Source organism: Lutjanus erythropterus, chromosome 15, assembly GCF_056507025.1.
Source record: "Lutjanus erythropterus isolate fLutEry1 chromosome 15, fLutEry1.hap2, whole genome shotgun sequence".
Classification (NCBI taxonomy): domain Eukaryota; kingdom Metazoa; phylum Chordata; class Actinopteri; order Lutjaniformes; family Lutjanidae; genus Lutjanus; species Lutjanus erythropterus.
This window is the reverse complement of record NC_139331.1, coordinates 37,029,754-37,052,049: the sequence shown is the minus strand read 5'-3', so window position 1 is coordinate 37,052,049 and position 22,296 is coordinate 37,029,754. Positions and strand designations below refer to the sequence as shown.

At 40.2% G+C, this 22,296-nt stretch overlaps 1 protein-coding gene across 1 annotated transcript in view; it reads right to left on the bottom strand.

Moving 5' to 3' along the window:
- The window catches only part of adgrg6 (adhesion G protein-coupled receptor G6), a 105,545-nt gene that overhangs the window by 28,461 nt on the left and 54,788 nt on the right, over positions 1-22,296 (bottom strand). The window contains exons 9-22 of the mRNA XM_084736809.1: positions 22,198-22,269; positions 20,012-20,140; positions 18,122-18,217; positions 16,658-16,735; positions 15,531-15,614; positions 6,035-6,126; positions 4,522-4,574; positions 4,182-4,220; positions 3,887-4,035; positions 3,352-3,463; positions 1,388-1,476; positions 987-1,051; positions 754-890; positions 501-666 (exon numbers count right to left, since the gene is read on the bottom strand). Of these exons, the coding sequence (XP_084592935.1) occupies positions 501-666; positions 754-890; positions 987-1,051; positions 1,388-1,476; positions 3,352-3,463; positions 3,887-4,035; positions 4,182-4,220; positions 4,522-4,574; positions 6,035-6,126; positions 15,531-15,614; positions 16,658-16,735; positions 18,122-18,217; positions 20,012-20,140; positions 22,198-22,269 (1,361 nt within the window). The remainder of the gene's footprint in view (positions 1-500; positions 667-753; positions 891-986; positions 1,052-1,387; positions 1,477-3,351; positions 3,464-3,886; positions 4,036-4,181; positions 4,221-4,521; positions 4,575-6,034; positions 6,127-15,530; positions 15,615-16,657; positions 16,736-18,121; positions 18,218-20,011; positions 20,141-22,197; positions 22,270-22,296) is intronic.

Sequence of the window (22,296 nt, the reverse complement as noted above, 5' to 3'; positions counted from 1 at the left end):
GATTCAAAAACAAAAAACCTTTCTAGTCAATTAATCAATATTAATTCAGTTGTGCATGAAAAAACATGATAATCAGTCACACTTATGATTGGTACACTATCAAAAATTTAAAAAATTAAAGTGGGAAATTTGAAAACTAAGAGACATAATTAGATTAAAATAAATAAATTAATGTTTATGTCATAAGTAAATAAATAAAGGAGAAAATATGAATCTGCCTGCCTGTTATGAAAATAATAATAAATAATATAAATAAATAAATAAATCTATTTGTTCAAGTTTAATTAATTTGAACAAATAAAACTTGTATATTGATGTGAAATTAATGATTCCACTCAACTTGTATGTGATGTTTTTACAGTGGAAATTGAATCTCCCTGAAGTGGGTGTGGTTTCGTGACTGTTACCTGCAGGTGGGCGTGGTTTTGTGGCTGTTACCTGCAGGTGGGCGTGGTTTTGTGGCTGTTACCTGCAGGTGGGCGTGGTTTTGTGGCTGTTACCTGTGGGTCGGGGGAGTTTGGAGCTATGAAGGCGCTGAAGGACGTCCCGTTGAACATGGAGGCGTTGAGGGCTGATATCCCCACAGCCAGGTGTCTGGAGGTGATGTTGATGGACGGAGTTTCGAACTCGATCTTCTGAACCAACTCGTCAACTGCCTTCAGAGCTCTGAGGAGCAAAAACAAAGCAATGATTGAATTTAAAAAGTTATTAATCAAACTCTTATAAAACTGAGGAGAACACAGAGGAGCGTACTTCTCTGAGGTGGCAGCGAGCGCCGTGTCGGAGCTCGTCATGACGTTGGAGATGATTTTGACGACAGTCGAGGCCAACGTAACGTTGATCTTTGCCACGTTCACCAGCTCCTTCACCTTCGTAACCACTTTAGACACCTGCAGAGAGATGAAGAAGAGAAGAAGAAGAGTTGATTTACTCATGATTTACTCATGATTTCTGTTCCTGTTTAAAGAGTGTGTGTGGATTCTCACCTCCTCATTGGACAGCTCGTTGTTGGTGATGTCAGCGAGTTGCACCGCCACTTCAGCTGCATTTTCTGACACAAAAAAAACACAGAAAGAATGATTTCGTTTGAAGAAAGGACACATATTTCATTTTAAATCTTAATGTTTTTGAGTCAAAATTAACCTTCAACAACAATGCAACTTTTTGCATTGAAAAATTAAACCACAGTAGAAAAAACAATATCTCTGTGTTCTGACCAATCAGAATCTTTTGGCTAATTACTAAGTTTAAAAAAACAAACAAACAAAAAAATGCATACTGCACTGCCTTTTCCCAAATGAGACAAAACATCAAAGACGCTGAAAGGTGTTATTGAGAAGATTGATTTTATAATCTCTGTATCTGATTGGCCGATGACTACACGTACCTGCAGACACCTGGATGGTGTCGATGTCTGTGCAGTTACTGAGGTCTGCAGCCGACCAATAGGATGAGAAGTTCTGTGGGTTGATCAAACTGAGAGACAGACAGACAGACAGACAGACAGACAGACAGACAGAGACAGACAGACAGACAGAGACAGACAGACAGACAGACAGACAGACAGACAGACAGAGACAGACAGAGACAGACAGACAGAGACAGACAGACAGACAGAGACAGACAGACAGAGAGCATGAGGACGAGTGACTTTATTGGAGGGAAAAAAATCTAATTAAGAAAAGACCTCTTTTCTCTTATCGTTGTTGTCTTGTCTTGTATAATATACTTAAATTACACCACTTAACTTATATATGCAACACAAGCGTATAATATGTAACATTTCTGCAATAAAATAGTAGTAAAAACAACAAGACCTATGTTATATATTTTGTGATTTTCTTATTTGTTGTTGTATTTGACGTTCAAACAGAGAAAGTTAGTTAGTGACTTCCAGGATTTGTCAGATAGTTCAGAGAGAGGAAGGAAGCGACTAAACATAACATAAATAAACGTGTTCTATATGATGTTTGTGCAGGGGACTGCTGTGATTGGTGGAACTCACGGGAACCTATGATGATTGGTCAAATTTGCAGAAAAGTTGCAATTTGGGCAAAATAGCAAGGTGGTGCAGAGTTCACAGGGATTGTTTGAATTTGTGAGAATTGTTGCACCTTCCTGGAGGGACTGACACTTGTGACATTGCAGGGACAGATGATGTTTGTAGGGTGTGACAACAAAGGTCACCTGACCTCAGATAATCTGGAAGGACCAGTGCTGCACGCAGTTTGAAAGTGTAAAAGTGTTATTTGGACACAGATTGAAGAGACTTGGCTGCAAAATCTTATACTAATAAAAGACTATTTGAGAATTCATAGTGAGAGATTTTTGTCTTTCTTAAAGACCTGCAGACATCGTGCACACTGCATTCATCACTTACAGATCAGTATCAGCTGTGTAATGTCTCATAAAGAAGAAAATAAAAGTTTAGAGGATGAATGAGTGTAATTTATCACCCTCAGACTGTGGGATGGAGTTTGTATTCACAGAGAATCGTCCAGCCTCCACCAGGACTTCTTGTGTTTCTCTGCCCTCCCTGCGTTTTCTGTCAGAAGTGAAATTAACCATCTGTCAGTTCGAGCTGAGAGCAAACTGAGCCCGTGTTTGACTATCGATGATTAATGCAGAGTTACCTCAGAGTGTCACGCTGCTCCTGAACGCTCACAGAGAGAACTCAGAAAATTAAACTTCAGAGTTCTGGAAACGGCAGCGAGCAGGAAGATCTGATTAAAACTGCTGTTTGCTAAAATCACCAGCAGATAAAAGATGGATTTGATCTCTGAAATCATCAGCATGCTGGTTCTTAACATCTAATTTTCATGAAGATGCTTCAGGATATTTTGCCGTCTTGAGTCATGGCTCTTTATTAAAACACAAGAAGCCATTTTCATTTTTAAAACCATCTACAACACTTCAGATAGAACAATAAAATCCTGGCAACGAGACAAGGACTGCAAAGAAACCAAAGAGAGAGTTTATGGATTTTATCAAATTTACTTTTTACTTGTTCTGATCATTTTTAAAACTATGTAACAAAATGTATTTGTTTTTTTCTTCCTGCAAGACATCTGCTTCTTTTCACTCCCTTATGTGAAATAATATTGAAAATCAACTCGAGAACAATGTGAAGAGGCACTACAAGTCAAATTATGATGAGTTTCTCACAGTTTTCCTGCAGGCTTGGAGGAAAAGATCCTCTAGTATTACTGTACAGTTTGGATGGTCCTGGATGAAAACTCTGTGTGTGTGTGTGTGTGTGTGTGTGTGTGTGTGAGTGTGAGTGTGAGTGTGTGTGTGTGTGTGTGTGTGTGTGTGTGTGAGTGTGTGTGTGAGTGTGTGTGTGTGTGTTACCAGGTCCTGGAGGCGCTCTCCTCCTTGTTGGGGAAGCAGGGCAGGTACTGAGTGACGGTGGGTCGGCTCTCAGGCCAGCGGTAGTGCAGCGGGTTCTCCTCCGGACAGTTTTCTGTTCGGGGGAGAAAAAAAAAAACAGGACGTATTTCTTCACATCTAAATGAAGACGGGTTGAAAAAGATTAATGAAACACGAGCTGATTGTGAGCGCCAAACAAACCACCAGGCTCTGATAAAGACTGTACACCGATACAGCCACAGAGGACGGAGACACAACAAGACAAATAACACAAGATCAGACAAAAGAAAAGGTAAAGATAACAGAACTCCAGACAGAGGAGAAATGAGACCAAACTCATGAATAACAAACACAGATAATAAATCAAATGAGAAGCAGAAAAGAGTCTGTATCCTGACTGAAAAAAAAAAATATATATATATATATATTCTTTTTCTTGTCTCATATTAGGACCTTAACAGGGAACGAGATGATTTCAGGGGAAGAAAAATGAGAAATGAAATGTTTTGTCCCTCACCGATCAGTCTGGTGTCAGTGGAGGCGGGTTGGACCTTCAGGCCGGACCCCATCAGTCCCTCGGTGCTGGACAGACGGACGGACACAGCAGCTTCTCCCAGACTCTGATTGGTGACGTAATGATAAACCAGCAGCGCCTGACAGAAATAACTGGACACAAGAGACAAAAAATAATCAGCTGCTGAAAGTGAAGACTGAAAAAGGCTGAGGGGGATAAAAACACTTTTTCCAGATGATACATATACAACAGATTCAATATAACAAACTCACAAAATGAGGTTAAATAAATGTTTTACCTGGTCGGGTTTCCTCCGCTCAGTGAAGCAGACTGCACACTGGAGACAAACAACGGCAAAGAGGTGAGGATTGATTTATTTTTTTATTTTTTATTTCCATTTATTTTAAATCATTCTCCTTCCTCGCTGGGCAGAAAGTTCTGGCTGTGCAAGACTAGATTTTACATTTAGTGGCTGCAAAAGCTGCACAACACTCTGAGAATTCACTCACCTCCTGCAGGTTAAAACAAGCAGTAAGTTATTTGAAGCACGTCTGACATTCGCGTGTTCTGTGCAGACAGTGTTGCACTGAAGCTCTTCCTTGCACTGGTTTGTTTCAGATAAATCTTTGTTAAATTACCTGATGGAGTCGACGTAGACTGCGTGGGTCCAGTTTGCAAAGGTTTGATTCAGCTGGAAGAAGAAAACAGATCAAATCAGTCACTCAACGGATAATTTATGTCATTTATATGTATGAATTGGACACCTTGCACTCCATTTGAAGGTTCCAAATTAAATTCTGACACACTGACTTATAGGATTCCTACAACGATGGTGAAATGATCTGATTTTCCAGGTCTGTAAAATTACACCTTTTTATTTTGAACTCCGTTTTGAGTAAAACAGTCAAAGCAGTTTGGGACTGTTCCTATCACATAAAATTGAGCTTTATTGCCGTTTTAAATCTCTCAGTGTATTTGTTTTGCAAAATTAAACGTTTCATTTATTCTGTTTAAAGTGGAATATTCATGAAGCTCAGTATAAACAGAAAGAAAAGCTGCTCTGATGATGTTTGGCACAAATAAAATGTCTCATAAAAATAAGTGCAGTGTGAAGAAAAGTGAACAGAGGTCAAAGTTCAGTTCAGTTCTCTGAGTGTGAGTTATAGAAGCTTTAATGCTCCTCCTGGCTGCTGGCTGGTCTGTGATTTAACTCAGACTGATGATGAAGTCTGTTCTGTTTTATTGTTCTTAATTTGAAGATTTAAAGGCTCCATATTTTAGTTAAAGTCTGTCTTCCTCTTTGTGATTAACTGAATGAGCTGCTTCATTGATTGATTCTGTTCCTCATAAAGTCTGTCACACGCTGATAAAACTTTGAGGGACTCAAACAACTGCTGCCGATTTCAAATTCACTTTTTGGTGAACCTGAGCAAAACCTGACCCCCCTGCTGTGGACCCTCAGGAGCCAAAAAGACCAGAGCTTTATTGTAACACCTAAAAAAAATCAATATCAGTTTAAGTGTATCCTATATTTTGAATATTTTATTTTATTAATATTTTAACCCCTGTGTTATTGTGTCACTTCTGTGATTTAATACATTACTCTGGTTTCTCTGAAGTCACAAAACAAGTCAAACAAACTAACAACTGCTCCTGACTTGTGAGGGAAAATCATTGATCTTGTCAGTGGAGTTTGGTTGATGTGGAGAGAGTGATTGGTTTATATAACGGTGGTTTCCTGTTAGAAAAATATGTCTGACAGCGAGGTAAAGGGGTTAAAATATTCTTAATATAGATTTTTTAGGTGTCTAAATTAGTTGTTGCTGCTGACCTTGTAACTGGGGGTGTGTTGACCTCCATCTACTGTGGGTAACACACTGACTATGGAGAAGTACCTCATTCAACCACACTTAAAATAATCAGAACTATCCTTTTAACACTTTCTCAGTCTTAAAAAGTACTGTTACATCTCAAATTCAGATTTTCAGTTCATTTTTTTGTGCAGGGAAGCTTTTCATGGTGCAATAAGAACAACTCCGACCTCCTGCTTTGAACACTGAGGTGGCTGCTGCTTTCTGGGGGCCACCGACTGTTCTACCTGCACGAATCACCAGAGTGAAGCTACCATTTAAAAACCTGGACTCATCTTACCCAGAGTGCCACAGCTCGCTCCACATCAGGCTGGGACAGCGGCATGGCGTTGCCGTCATCCACCTCGAAAGAGATCCGGTAGAACAACGCCTCTGCAGAAGAGCGACAGGAGAGAAATAATACTTCAGTCTCAATTTGGCTCAGACTATTTCACACTTCTAATGGAACATTTTTATGTGCTGGAGCCACATAGCAGGAGATGAATGGAGCAGGTGGAGCTAATGGAGTTATGTAAAAATCCAATTTTACAGAGAAAAATGATGATGATGATGAGGAGGAGAAATGTTCTGCCTGACAGATAACTACAGCAGAGAGCAGAGCAGTCTGGAGAATTTCTTTTCATTTAGAATCAGAACAAGCTGCAGCAGGTTACAGCTTTTATTTCAACACATCAGTGTGTCTACAGTCTGAAATCTCACACATTTACATCCACAAAGACCTTCATCACCCCAAAAAACACATAAATCATATACTACATATGAAAACGTTAATAATTTAAAAGGTAACTTTGTCATTTTTCAACCTGGACTCTAGTTTCACACATTTTTGTGTCAAAGTGACTGATGGCATCAACAGTTTTTGAAATGAGTCCAGAGTTCTGCTTTTCTGAACGAGAGGAAAAAGAATCGGTCTGAAGGTTTTTAAGGAATCGTACCAAAAATGCTGTTTTTAGTGCAGCATTTTGTGAGAACACTTACATTAAAACAGAAAATCTAACAAATGTTTATGAGTCATAAATGTCTCCTCTATAACATAAAAGATTCTACACTGTAAAAAAGTGTATTTCTGTAGTAGCTTCCTATTTTAGTGACAGCAGTCTTCTGTTTTTGGATTTGAAATTACACCCCGCTCCCTTGTTATTTCAGTGAAAGTGCGTCAGTCAAGTGTCTTTTAGTGTTGGACGTCTGGCGTCATGACGTCCATGTCTTTTATAGACAGTTCAGCCTCCATTTTCTCCTGGTGACTCAGAAAGAAGATCTAATGCAAGACAAAATTATTCATTTTCTCATCAAATAAAGTATTTTATCACATATAGAATGGTCCACCCTAATTAACTTTAGCAATTATATTAATTATATTTAAGAAACTAAAGTGACACTGAAGTCAGTAGGAGCAGCATTTTACCTCTAAGTGAAGTAAATAACTGAGTTGGAAAACTGGAAACTTTTAAGTTGGTTTGCCTTCATTTTAATTGCATTAATGCAAACTGTTGACTTAACAGCAATCAAATTATTGATTACATCAGACTTAAAGAAATGTGTTCTTCTAACTTGTTAACTTGATTTGAAAAAACTTGAAACTTGTTGTGGTGGTTCACAGAAATCATATTACATAGTTATATCACGTAATAACTCTTATTTTCCACTAAATTTGTTTTTATTTGAGCACACTGACAAAGAATCTCTAGTTATTGTAGTTAATTAAAGTTATTGATCTGTAATGTGATTCCTCCAGCTGCAGACACACAGTGTGTTCAGTTGTTTTCTTTAAATCTCTCAAACAGAAACTTTTTCCTCTGTGATTAAACATTTTAGAGGCTCTCAGCTCTCCTGCTATGCTTCACATTAACCACTAGGTGTCACTCTGGTATCTACAGTTGTTAGTGAAACGCTACTGAAAAGACTTCTCCTCCAGCAGCTCTGGTGGGAGACGCTGCGAGCTGCAGACCTTCAGTGAGATGCTGTTTTCTGGTCAATGCAAACATTTCGACTGGATTTCTCAGCAGAGTGTAAAAATCTCTGTGGACATGAGGTGTTTATTATTTATTGTCTGAGAGTTCGAGCAGCAGAGCAGGACATCTCTACCGAGAGGCTGGACGGACGGAAAAAAACAGGAAGGAAGAGAGGAAAAAAACATGAGTCAATAGTGCAAAAGACTGAGGTAGATAAAACACAGAAACGTGAGGTAGAGTGAATTCTTCACAGTGGATATTATAATGATGGACAGATAAAAAAAGAACTTGGCAGAATGACAAATACCAGGCTAAATACTACAATCTGATTGGACAACTAGACTCCATTCTAATGTCCTACACAGAGCCCAGAATCATGACGAACCAATCAGCAGCCTCCAGTACCTGAGGGATCCCACCCGTCCACCTGATTGACAGATTTATATCCACCACTACATACAGGCAAAAAACCCAACAAACTTATTGATAAATGATTTAAAAGAATACTATTCAGACACCACACTGTAAAACCCAACCACCTTAAATCATGTATTCAGTCTTAAAATCTTCTCTTTTGATGTGATGAAATATTATCTGTCAAATGGGTCACTAATATTCATAACTTCTCAGTCAGCTTCAGTATTTTTCATTTTGAATCAAGCAATAATACATTATATGGCCAAAGGTGTGTGGACACCTGAAGGTTACAGCCACATGTTAACATACTCACTGTATGTTGGGAAAAAGTGTTAAACTTTCCCTTGATTGGAGCTCTGGGCCGTCCATAAACTTTTGGCCATAGCGTTTATATTGCAATCTGCATGTGTCACTTCTCTCCCTGAGTAAAAAAATAAGTTACAGGTTTAAAATAAATCGACTTTAAGACTTAATACAAGTTGCTATGATTACATTTTTACAGTGCATGCTGTTGTCATTACAGATGATTGTGTTTTTGATTCTCTACATCTACAGTTTTTTGTTACTGCATGACATACTGTTCCCCGATGACAGTCCACACAGACATGTAAAATGAAAGCGTTGTTTACATTGACATGGCAATGTGGTCTTGGCTGCTAAATCCACGGTTGGGGATCCAGGGTTTGGACGCACCGTGGCCTTTTTGAGGCTGCCACTGCCACCACCGCTGGCCAACACACTGACAGCTTTGAATGGAGCCGCTGGAGAGGAGTTCTTTGTGGTTGTAACATGATGGGTGACCACAGGTAGTGTTGGGGAAAGGTAGGGAACTTTCACATCAACGTCACTTTGGTTTGGATTCACAAAACCTCCTGAGCTCTGATTCCCGCTGTGATTTGACACGACTGGAGCTGAATTCACACTAGGCTTTGAAATGGTTAAATTGGCTGCATTCACACTCGGTTTGCTGCCTGTCATGTTCCCCTGAGGTGCTTCCATATTTCCATCTTCTGTCAGACTTGTAGCATTTTTAGCCTTTGTGCTGTTCGTCATTTGATTTGGCACTGAAGGAGAGTCTTTACGTGTTGTAACAGCGGTTGCATTTGACATGGAGGTGTATTTTAAGTCTGCTGTGTTTGAAGAGTGGTTGTGACTCTCAGGAGGTGGGAGCCCCTCTAACCCAGAAATGACGCCTTGATATGGGGCAACGATAGAAGAGCTGGCGGGGGATCTGGAGACTGGCGTGGAGGAGGAGATATTAAGGCCAGAAGTGTGCAGGGGGTTCGGAATAACCGGAGCAGCAGTGGGTTGTGCTGATACTGCAGAGCCAGCCTGATAACTGGGTTCAGAAGTGGGGCAGGGAGTTTGCATTTCAACATGAAATGACTGAGCGTTCAGGGCAACTTCTGGATTCAGACTTTCATTAAGCTGATGGCCTGTTGGAGCATTTAACAGTGCATCCAGAGATACACTGTCATTAGTGTTTGCTGCTGGAGAAGGCAGTTTGACAATATCATCAATATGTATTTTTGGAACAACATCCGCAGGGTCAAATAAAGTAGAGAGATGTGACGGTTTCCCAGCAGCAGTGAGATTTTTTGAGCCCGATACTGGACCGCTGACGAACCTTGTTGAGTTGTTTGTAGGCAAAACCTCCTTGTTAGCAGAACCAAGGGGTTTTGAGTGGCTGGATTTCAGTTCATCATCATCGGGGTCAAAAGGAATTGATTGGCTAACCTGCTGGACTGACTCTGTTGACGGGCGAACAGGGTATGTGGTGGACATTTGGAAGGACTGTAAATGGCTGTTCAGGGTTGTTGTGGGCTGGTGGAATCCAGCAATTGGCCGAATGGACAACGAGGAGCCAATTTCTGCCTCTTCCATGTTGGCAGACACAGCTGGCAATGCCATCCAGCCGGGGAGGACAGGAGACAGAGAGGGCGTGATGATAGATGAGGAGGAGACAGTTATGTAAGGAGACGCTTGAAGAAATGGAAAAGGAGATGTGAGGGTTGCTGCAAGAGAAAGAGAAGGTAAAATGGAAGGTGAAAGAAGGGACGGAGTGAGGGCAAAAGAAGCAAACTGGGATGATCGCAGTGCCTCTGCATTCTGTGTGTCCTGGCCTGGCCTCTGACCCAAGTTTAGTTCCTCACTTGAATCCAAAACCTTGCTTGCATGGACCTGTGTGTGCATCTGTGTGTGTGCCGAACTGTGTGTGTGGATCAGACGGCCAGTGTGTTCTGTGATAGTTTGTGTCAAGCCTGACTGGTGCGTATAATCCAGCCCTGAAGCATGCTGGGGGGTGGCTGTGCCAAGCTGTGCACTCGAGCTGCTGTGAAGTGCCAGCGCCTGGGTTGTTGCCATGACAGATGGATTTGACAAAGGGGAAGTGGGGTGATTAAATGCACCATCATGGCCTGCGAGTGCTTGAAAACCCCTGGAGTTGGTGTGAGCACCGCCTGCGGTGTTTGTGTTCACCTCGTTGGAGACTGTTTGCTGCAGCCTCCATGGATGTGTGTTAAAGGTCAGGCTGGGAGTCTGTCTGTCTCGTGACCCAGATAAAGACATCTGAGCTGAGACAGGAGAGTTCTCAACTACAGGATGAGGGGAGGGTGAGGACAAAGACACTGCAGTTTCCTCTCCCACCACCCGTTGTGTCATCCTAGCTGTGGCAGCAGGACGGGTCTGTGATGATACAGTGAGTGACGGGTTGTCGAGGTGATGGAAGAGGCGATTTGAAGGTGAAAGGAAGGGATTTGAAGACAAAGAAGAAATGGCAGACAAAAAAGCAGAGTGCAAACTTTGCCTTCTGTCAGTATTTTCCTGGAGCAGAGCCGGGGTGCGTTCAGAGGCCCAGAGGCCGGCTGTTGTCAGTGATGTAAAGCCAACGGCAGCCCGAATCACTGGATTTGACTCATCTGTGTCACTCAAATCTCTCTGATCAGACTGACCCACAAACTGGCTGACTGGTGGAAAAGAAGGCCACAAAACTATTGATGAACCCATCTCAGGGTCCGGAAACCCCAACAACTGTGACTGAGATGGATGTGATTGGGTGGGTAAATCTGATGCAAGTACCTCATCACTGGGTGCCCTACTCTCCCCAGCAGAGGTTGGCTCAATTTGACTTAAGGAGGAGTCTAAAACTGAATGGACAAACAGACCTGAATGAGCACCGAGAAAATGATTACCCTCGGGGTAGGGCAATCGACTTATGAAAGGTTCTGATCTATTGTTAAAGGACTCTTCTGCAGAGAGTATGTGATATTCAGGGAGCAGTGCACCTCCAAAAATTGGCATGTGAGACTCAGCTGGGACTTTAGAAAAGAGAGGAAGTGACAATGAGGATGCTGTGTCAACTCTTGTCACCACAAAGTCCCTTTGAAGGTTTGAGGACAGAGACAACAACGCAGAAGGCTGAAAGTTCCTGCTAACTCCATCTGACTGTGGAACGTGAGCAGACTCAACAACGCTGTATCCTTCTGAAAGCATTTTTTTGGCCTGCTGGGAGGAAGAGGGGGGTAGGAACAGGGAGGGCTGCTGAGGATAAGCAGAGAGTGGAAGAGGAACAGTGGTGGACCAGAGGGGAGGAGAGGATGAGAGAGGAGTGAGGGTGTTAGAGGAGTAGAGGGGAGGCGAAGTAGGAATTTCTAAAGAGACAGTGATAGGGAAGACAAATGAGGAAACAGACAGAGACGAGGTGGAGGGAGTCGATGCTGAGAAAAAGGGAAAAGAAGGTGATAGGAGGGTAGATGAGGAGTAGTGACGGGTGTCAAGAGGGAATGTAAAAATGTTCGAAGAGGAAGTTTGGGGAAAAACCAGCAGAGAGGACATAGGAAATATGTCTGCACTACTTCTGGCCACTGCACTTCCAGTAATATCTGTTTCATGCACACTGCCCTGGAGGTTTAGAGAAAGTGAGGAATAGGATATCTGGACCAGTTCGTCTTTCTGTGGCAGTGAAGAAGAAACAATCTGTTCAGGGAAACCCTTAGAGCTTAGTTGTACCATGGGCAAAGAAGGTGCTGGTTGTACGAAGAGAAAGGATGAAAAGGGAGGGATATGGACAGATGGTGTTGGCTGAAAAATCGATGTTTCCAATTGCTGAGTTAGAGCTTGTGTGTAGGGAGTTTCCTCTTGCTTCTGTCCAATTGAACTAATGTTGTTTGGAATCCCATGTTGGGTTTGAGCTACTGTCAAAGCCTGAGAAACAGTCGGTGTAACTGTTTCTGGCATCAATCGATCTTGTGCATGGGTTAGAGAAATCTCACTGCCTGCTACTGAGCTGCTCACGAGGGTTTCCAAATCATTGTGAAAATATTCTTGAGCGAGGACTACACCTAAAGGGAGAAAAGCACCATCAGGGTCTGATCTGTTTAATGATTGCTGGTTTTTGGTGTCAGGGCCGATAAAGACTGGAGGGATGGTGGCAGGTTCATCCAAGGAGTAGGTGGCATCAAACTCATACAAGCTGAGCTCAGTCAGATCGTACACGAATGGCTCTGACCCTGATGAGTACTCATCGCCCAGCGGTTCTGAAGGATTCGTCCAGTTAGCAACAGTTTGATTTTCCCCACCGCTCGTGCTCTGCAGCAACCACTGCGGTGCTATGGGTTTGTTCTTTCTGTTGCTAAGTGCAGACGATGATGACGGCAACCATGATGACGATGCTTCCACTGCTGAGGATGATTCCTTTGCATCTGATACCTTGCCTCCCGCCTGAGATGGGACTGAAACCCCAGATTCAAGAGGGAGTTTTGAGTCTTGAGTGGTTGTAGGGGTCTCCTTGTTGGAGAGCGGTTGTATTGTAGGTTGACTTGATGCATGTATGCGGGAAGTTGTGGGTGCATGTGGGTGTTTAAATCCAGCTTTTTGTGTCGTGTACGTAGGCCTGGCTGTGTTTTTGAGTTCAGTTGGCAGTACAGCGGGTTTCGTGATGTGAACCACTGGTCTGGGTGGTGCTCTGGTGGCAGTTGGACGTCGTCCTCCAGTTGGCCTCTTCCTCCCCTGCCAGATCAAAGGGGTGGAGATGAAGCCCAGTGAGGTCTTGGAACTGCGATGGCCTTGGGGTCTAGGGAGGGAGGCTGGAGGTCTAGGGTGAGGGGGTGAGGGTGGAACTGCAGGACCTGGGGCTGGAGCTAAGAGTCTGAGTGTTTGGGTTGGAGGATTTGACCGACTGGCAGCAAACGACCTACGATGAGAAGCTCCTCTAGTGGACAGGAGAACAAAAGCAGGCCTACTTTGTCTGATTGTGGCAGCTGGAGGAGCTGGAGGTGCAGCAGTTAGTCCAAAAACATGCCGGTGTCTTCTGTTGTGAGCAGCTTGACCAGCAGCCAGAGGGTTGGACTGGGAAGGCAGGGGTTCAGGCTGTTGAGGAGTAACTACAGCAGCAGGAGAGAAGGAGTCCTTCACTGTCAACAGGGCACGGCACATCAAACCAGACGCCATTAAGGTGAAAAAGCAGGTTATAAACAATAAATTAAAGTATTTTCAAAAAACACAATGGAGATTAAAAAGCACCTGACACCTTTACACCAGATAAATCCATCCCAAATAATCATAGGTGTGAATATAAGAAAACTCTACCTTGATTAGGTTTCTGATTTTCGACAGTTACAGGACTGGAAACCAAACAAAAATACCAAAGCATTAAAGGATCAAAGCATGAATGATGGAAAACAAGCTAAAGCAATAAAAGATTATGTAAATGTTTGTACCACATTAGAGAAAACCAAACCAGAAGAGTATTTGTCTTACGAGGTTAGGTTGTTTTATGGATTCATTTGTTAGTGCCACAACAAGAGAAGCGGTGCTGATCATTGTGAAACAGAACCTGAACACAATTTAACAGAATCATCACATCAAAACTCCAAACAAGAAAATTAAATATGAAACACAGCAATGCTGAAAAAGAGTAAATATTACTTTTCTGAAACCTTTAAACTAACAGAGTGATGATTTTAACAAGAAACAAGGGGGAAGAACAGAGATACAATTATACAAGAATGACAGGAGAAGAATGTTCGACCTTTGTTGTCAAACTATGCATACAGGTGTGTATCTTACCCCGGGTGGAGGCAGCAGTAACAGCTATGTTAGTGGCTGGTTGGTTAGTAGTTACTGACAGCAGCGGAGGAGTCGTACTTGAGACTGTTTGTGGAGATGAAATGTAGATTATCAGCAGGATGCAAAAAGATTTAAAGATGTTATTCAAATAAAACTTCAAAATATCTAAAATGTTCTTGATCACAAGTCAAGGATCAGACAGCGAGGACTAAATCAGAGAAATAATATTTAACTCATACAGATAAAAGAAATTCTGTCAGAGGGAGAAGAATCAGATGATCTGTCTGAAGTTATTGATCATCACAACTCTGAAAACTGCACCTTGATTACATTTGTATTAATTATTGTCTTTTCTTATCAGAGAAAAGATACAAATAAAAGCCAAACAAAAAAAGCAAGAAAGGGCTTACAGTAAGATAAAAGAAGAAAGGATGAACTGTGTGATGAAGTTTGCTGGTTTTATGGATTTAATCATTAGTACAACGACCGGGGAAGCAGTTATTACTGATGATTTGTAAAGAAAGAATAATATAGATAATAATATAGATTTAAATAATATATAGAGATATCATGAAAAGCCACTTGTGAAAAAAAAAACAATACAATACATTCAGGCCTGTCATAATAATCATCATAAAACGTTTTTAATAATTGCAAAAAACAATATTATTGTCATTTAATGATGGATATATAATGCTAATACAGGAGCATGTGAGCAGACCCTTTCAAAAAGCTTTTAATTTTAAAGAATATTCAGACATTGGTGGTAGAATAAAAACATAAATAAAATATCCTAAATAAATAAATAAACCATAATTAAAACAAAACCACAGAAACAATGAGCCTCATGCAAGAACATTTTTTATATTCTTATTTTAAATATCTCTCACTTTTTTCGTACGAAGGGCTCGTGGTATGCAATGTTTGTAACTTCAGAAAACCATGTTGTTCCTACTGAATGTGACCAAACCAAGTGACCTATTCTCCCAAACTTTGTCCACTTTTTTTTTTTTTTTATAATGTTTAGTTCACAATCAAGGTCAGCAAAAAATGATGGAGGTCATGTCTGTATACATTGTACGATAAGTAACTAATGTAATTACTATGACAGTCTGAATGTTTAGTAAAAAATATGTTTGTTAGTCTAATGGAAACAAGACCACAAGTTCAAACAGAAGTAGAAAAAATCCAAACTCTGAAGCCGAAAAAAGAGCAACTTTCATGGATCATTCAAAGCTAAAGAATGTGATAGCAAAGTTTTTTTTTTCTAATAAGAAAACAAGAAGGAAAAACAAAGAACTAACCTTAATTTCAAACTTGTCATGCAAATGTGTGTCTTACCCCAGAAGGAGGCAGCAGTAACAGCTGTGTTAGTGGTTGGTTGGTTAGTAGTTATGACCAGCAGTGGAGGAGTCGTACTTGAGACTGTTTGTGGAGACGAAACGAAGAAGAGAAGACAGGAGGCCAAAAGACAGAATGAGGCAGAAAGAAGCGAAGATTGTATTCTTACAGATGTAAAGGTGGTGATAAGACATATGTTTGCACAAATGTCAAAAAGCTCCAGTTTAAGTATTAGAAAGCTTGTTATGTCAGGCCTCTTAATGTGACAAGGTTTTTATAAGTAACAGCTGAAATTAGTTGATTAATTGAACATAAAATTAATCAACAATTTTGAAAACCCAATATACAAAAATGCTAAACATTCTTTGTCTTCTTTTTTTTAAAGATATTTTGAAATTTTAAAATAAAAGAAATTGCATTTTTTTTTTACAAAAATAAGTCAAAAAATTATAATCAGTAATGATGAATATATTAGTTAAAGCCTAAGTTTAAAGCATTTATTGATGTGCTTTTGTTCCAAAAGCTCGTTATGCACCTGATTGCCCGTGCTTGTAACTCTGCCAATAATACAACTTAAAACAGGTTTAAATTTAAGTTACGTCTATATCACGTATAAATGTTGCTTCAAACTCTAATAACTGGTTTAATATTCAGTGAGAATCAGCAATGATACTTTTTAAGCTGTTGTTAAATGTCCAACATCATGACCGGGCTTTAATATTCAGACCATGAAAGGTCCTGCTGTACCCGTAATTATTTAACCAGGTTGGGAAATAAACTGAATTGAATTTAATTTCCCTTGGTTTTAAATTACTCCAGTTTTACTGCTCAGATTTATTGCTGTTTGGTTTTGTGAGGACTGTTTTTTCCACGACTGAGGGCACGGCACGACTGCCAGCCAACACAGCTACATATGTACAGTTAGCTTGTTTGGAAGAGAGGCTGTGTAATCAGTGGCGGCTATAATTTAATCACTCCGACCATCTAAACATGAACTGGTGCAGAGTTAAATCCTGTATGTTTTTGTACCTGCACCCAGATTAAAAGTGCAGGCACAGCATGCGGTGTTTTGTATGTGAAGCTCATCAGTCTTATCTGAGGAGTCACTGCAGTGCTGTTGCTCTTACCATGCGTGCTGGGGTTAGTATCTGGGTGGTTAGTGGGAGCAGATGAAACAGCTGTCGTGCTGCTGGTTGTCTGTTGGGCTACAGGGGAAGTAAACAATCACAGATTATCAGTCTGTTCAGTCCTGTGAGTGTATGTGTGTACTTGTATTCTTCACATTTTAGCCACAACAACCTGCTGATCGTGCTACAATGTGGTGCACCAATCTGAAAAGACAGCTACTGTGTGTGAGGATAACAACCTGTTAAACAGCTACATCACACTGTGCAGACAACAGCCTGTCAGTGTGGTACAATCACACTAAAACACACCTACATGGTGAGGAAACCAACTTCAAAGAACATTAATGTGGGAATGACGGCTGTAAGAAGCTACGATACACTGTGCAGACAACACCTATAATAACCTGAAAACACAGCTACGTATTGACAGAAATTACATGAAAACATACCTACATTGTGGGGACACAAGGACATTGAGGGGACATCAACTTAACAACACAGTTCTGCTGTGGTGACACAAACTGTGTGGATCGCAGCCTGTAAACAGCTCCAATACACTACGCAGACAACAACCTGTCAGCAGAGCTACACACTAAAAACACACTCACACTAAGAGGACATCAACCTGGAGGTATACCTACACCGTGGAGACACTGTTACATTGTGGGGACATCGACTTAATAACACATTGTGGATTTAGTTGAGAGCTAAAAGTTCTGCCTCTTTTTCAGGTTAACTATTGCTCCATTTCTCAGTTTTCCCATTTATGGTTTCTTTCATTTGTCTTTTGTCTGATATTATGACTTTCTGTTCATAATCTAGAACAAATGGTATCCAGTAAAATACTGGACTGCAAAATTTACAAATGGGTACGCCATTAATGTCAATCAAGGTTTTTTTGTTGTTGTTGTTGTTTTTTTTTTTTTCAGGTTCTCATCATACTGGATCAATAAAGCATCATGTTCATGTTCCAATATTTAAATTTACTTATAATTAAATGAAACAGTGGACTTTATCTTAAGTTTATTTGTTTACTTTTTCAAGTATCTACATAATAATGACTAATGCTTTTAGAGTCTCCCAGTCATAACTAGGACTTGAATGTTGACTTAAGTGATTTTAACCACGTGTAATTAAAACCTCATGACAGCAACATGTCTCATCATTTCTAAGATAAAATAAGATTGTCCATTATGATAGTAAACACACATTTAACAGAACAACTATTATGTTTTTAGAAAGAAGGTGATAAAAACCATTGATGATGAAATGGCGAGCTAGCTTCTTTTCTGTGAGCTAGGATAATGGATGAATTCTTAGTTCTCCCTCAACATCACAAAAATATTTAAGAAATTTAAACCAAAAGTAGACAAAATGATTGTAAGTTATCAAAGACAGAAGAGGATGAAATCAGACCTTTGATTTATGACGTTAGCTTTGATAACATTTGGTTAACTACCTTACCATGTGTGGTGCTGCTGGCTGAAGCAGCGTTAGTGGCAGCAGGTACAGGCGTAGCAGCGCTGGTGGTGATGATGATGATGGTAGTTGCAGGCAGAACTGATCAGCACAATGAGTCAGCATGTCAGTCACATAACACACAAGCACAGTGCGTTAATGGGAAAAGCTCTGAGTCTTGTTTGTTTCCAGGACCAAAATCAAAAGTTTATACCATTGACATACATAAAGATGGACGACATAAAAGCTCCCCAAAAGTGAAGCCAAAACATCTGGATCGCTCCCTGGTGGCTCTACAGTACATCAGTCATTCCCAAACACCGGGTCGGGGCCCACAGGTGGATTACAGGAGATTTTATTTGGGTCGCCAAAAAAATATAAAGACTGTGGAAGAAATTTAGTAGTAACTTAATTAAATGTTGATGATTCAATCATCTAAAATGTTCTATATTGTTTTCCAGATGAGATTAAATAAAACCAATCAAATGTCTTGTTAACACAGAATAAATGCACTTCACTTTGGCTTCATTTTTGTACAGCGGGAGGAGGAGGAGACACAGCATTCATCTTTATTTATGTCAGTGATTCAGACAAAAAGAAATGTTAAGCCTTTCTGACATTTGGTCCACAAACTGGGTTTTCCAAAAGCATCTTGGAGTCGATGTTTTAATTTGGTTTGAAGCTTTTTGTTTTTGGCACACCCATTTCTAAACTGAATGAAAAGCTGCTGTCTGAAACCAAGGACCTCATAGACTGCTGCAGGAATGACCGATCCGATCCCGAGGTTAGCGCTGCTCTGGTTCCCAATGGGATTTTTCCATTGGCTTTTCGATTGATGCAGAAAAGGAGAAGTTTATGATACAGAAATGTTCACATTCAGCAAGATAATCCTCACTAATGAACACCACTTTTATGATTTCTGAAGTATAAATCCAATCAGAAATAAAAAGTAAGTGACTAGTGTTTGGCATGATTGTTTTATTAGTTTATTAGGATCCCCTTTAGTTAACGCCATGACATCTGACAGTCTTCCTGGGGTCCCGTACTGATATCACAAGTTAAAAAAAATTATACACTCTTGTCTTTGTATTAATGATGTGATTCTGGGAGAGTTAGAGTAGAACTGTAATCAGGGATTGGATGTCACTGACCTTGAGGAATGGGAGAAAAGGGTGCTGAGTTGTGTTCTCAGACCTTGTACATTCATATTTCTCCTTTTTTGGATTTGCAAACCAATAGGCTAATTCTATGTGCTGTAGATGAGTTGGGTCTGACCTTATTTAGACAATTAAATTATGGCATAAACTGTGAATGTTTAAAGAGTATTCCCAGAGGACCGAACCTTGAATTGAACCTAGAATTGAAGGGAACATCGGGACAAAGCATGCATTGATTATTCTTTCATTTTCCTTGATCAAGTTTCATTAAACCAGTTTCAGTGTAAGACATATTGGACTCCTGTGTACTTCCTCCTTTGATGTATGGGCAAAAGATAAATTCCGAACATCCTGTGACGGCTCAGTAAATTACAGTAGATTTGAGGAGATCTGGGATTTTCTGGTATTTTGGGGTTTTCATTCAGTCATTCCTGCAGCATTCTGTTGTTTCAAAAAGTCCTTCTCTTTTTCTATAGTACATCTGTCACAATTAGATGAGCGTACCAGAATAATAGTGCAAAACTGGACATCACTGTCATGATGTTCAGGAACATTCTCCAAACTATTAAAAATTGTCTACTGTTTACACAGGTTTGAAGGCTTTTCAACCAATACAATAAAAGTTAGGAGGGAAACATTCAATAATGACTTTTTCTGTTCTAATCTGGATGGTGAGGAGCGGTGTGGTGTGGAGATGCTGATGGCAAACAATAAAGCAGCAAAGCAGATGAAACCTTACCAGAGGAGGAGGAGGAGGAGATGGTTGTGCTGCTGCTGCTGCTGCTGCTGCTGGTAGTGATGGTTGGGGTTAGTTGCATGCTAGTGGATGTGGGGATGGTGGATGGAGATGGAGTGATGGGGGGGAGAACTGGAGATGACAAATCAAAGGATACAGCAGAACGAGACGGACCACACATGGAGAACAAAATGGTTTTAATGAGGCCAGGTGAAGATCAGGAACACCCAGCGCTCCTCCTCATAATCCTCCTCTAATATTCATACTCCCAACATGCATCAACTTTTTATACACAAAAGGGTTCTAATCGAGGGGCTGAGGTTCTATGCAGAACATTTGTAAGACTAAAGCTGGGTTACAACACCAACAAGTTATGTCATCATCAAAAATTAAAACTAGCATAAAATTAGGAAAGATTTAATTTAATCCTCGCTTTAAACTTCAGTTTGGTTTTTACTCTAAAAAGAGATTAAGTTTAATTCTGTTACACCAAAACTTTAAACTCCAACTTAAATAGCTAACTTAGCTTTTAGCTAGCTGGCAAACGATTAAACATTTTGTTAACTTTTTAGCTAGCTAACAAACAATATAATGTTTTGCTCACTCTATACTTGGCAAACAACATTATATTTTATTTTTTTTTAGCTAATTAGCAATAAATGTAAGGTATTGTTAACTTTTTACCACGCTAGCAAACAATGAAACATTTTTGTTAACTTTTAGCTAGCTAACAAACAATATAATGTTTTGCTAACCTTTTAGCTAGCTAGAAAACCATGTAACATTTTGTTAGGAATATAGAGCAGCCAGAAGATAATACTTTTCTCCCACTTTTATACTTACTAGGTCCCAACACTTGAGTTTGTTTTTTCCTTTATTTTCATTTGGGTAATCAAGCATCTCCATATTAATAAAACTCTAGTTCATTTCAGTTTACATCAATAAACTTTGATCTGTTAGACAGATTTTTTTTAATTGTGCAACAAATCTCATTTTAATTTTAAATTTGGATTTAGTTATTTTAAACGCAGTTTTGCTAAACTCTGATTAGAACACATCTTAAATTAAATTAATCTTTCTTGGTGCAGCCTGGTCTAAGGGCTCCATCAAGTTCTTTTCAACCAAAGAACCCTCTTTGGAAGAGAGTTCTTCAAGGGAAGAAGAACTCATCCATCAAGGGTTCTCTGGTTCTAAGGAAAACCCTTGGAATATAAATGTGTTCTCTGTATAATCTCCTGAGTGTGTTCTTGTTAGCACCCTAAGAAGGTGGAAAGAGATTCTCTTTTAGAACCTCTCACAGGGGATTCTGGTTCCAGGTGTAACCCAAAAAGGCTTCTCCTCTGAGGACAAGCTGAGGAACAGGGTATACTCATGTATCCCACATTTTTCTCTGCACTGAGTAAAGCACATTTTCTACTTCACCTGAGCTTATTATTTAAATTCCACACTGAACTTCACGTTTCCAAGCTGATTCTTATAAATTCCCGGGAACATTCATTCACCACTACACTACAACCCCTCAGATGCAGAAAGATTGACAGAGAGGTTAATTAAATAATGAAAAGAGTTGATTAATTTGTGTCTTAATGCAGTGCTAGATAATATTTATCTGGAGTCTTTTCCTACGAACATGTTCATCAGGACAGAATTAGCTGAGTCGTCTCACGGGTAGATGATGAATAATGGAGAGAACAAATTAATAATGGAGCCTTTTACTCTTCAGAGGTGCATAAAAAGTAAAATTGCTCCGAGCAACTTTCCACAGGTCCTTGAAGGGTCAATCTGACTTTCATGAAGAAAGCCTCTTCGAAAACACATTAAGGATAATTGTTTCTTACGAATGACCTACATGACTTCCTGAAAAAGAAATTTCGCTTTTGGATCTTAAATGGTGCCCTCAAATCCATCTTAAAGTTACGGGCAAAGGGAACTAAACTATTGACAAGTGATCAAAAGGTAAACCATCCAAGATTATGAGCTGAACAACGCTTAAACAAGAGGGAGGAAGGAGGCTGAAAAACTGAAATAGGTGGAGAAATAAGAGGATGATGGAAAAGCAAAAGGACAGTGCTGGAGTGAAAACTAAAGTGGAGAAAGAAAGAAGGCTTAATAGGCTACAGATGATAAAAAAAAGAGGACAGAGGAAAGATATAATGAGGAGGAGGAGGGCGAGGATGAGGGTTGCTTACCGTGGGTGGTGGCATTAGTAGCATGGATGGTGTTAGTGGAGTCAGTGGATGAAGTGGCGGGGGAGGAAGCGGCTGATGGCAGTGACAAGGGGGTTGGGA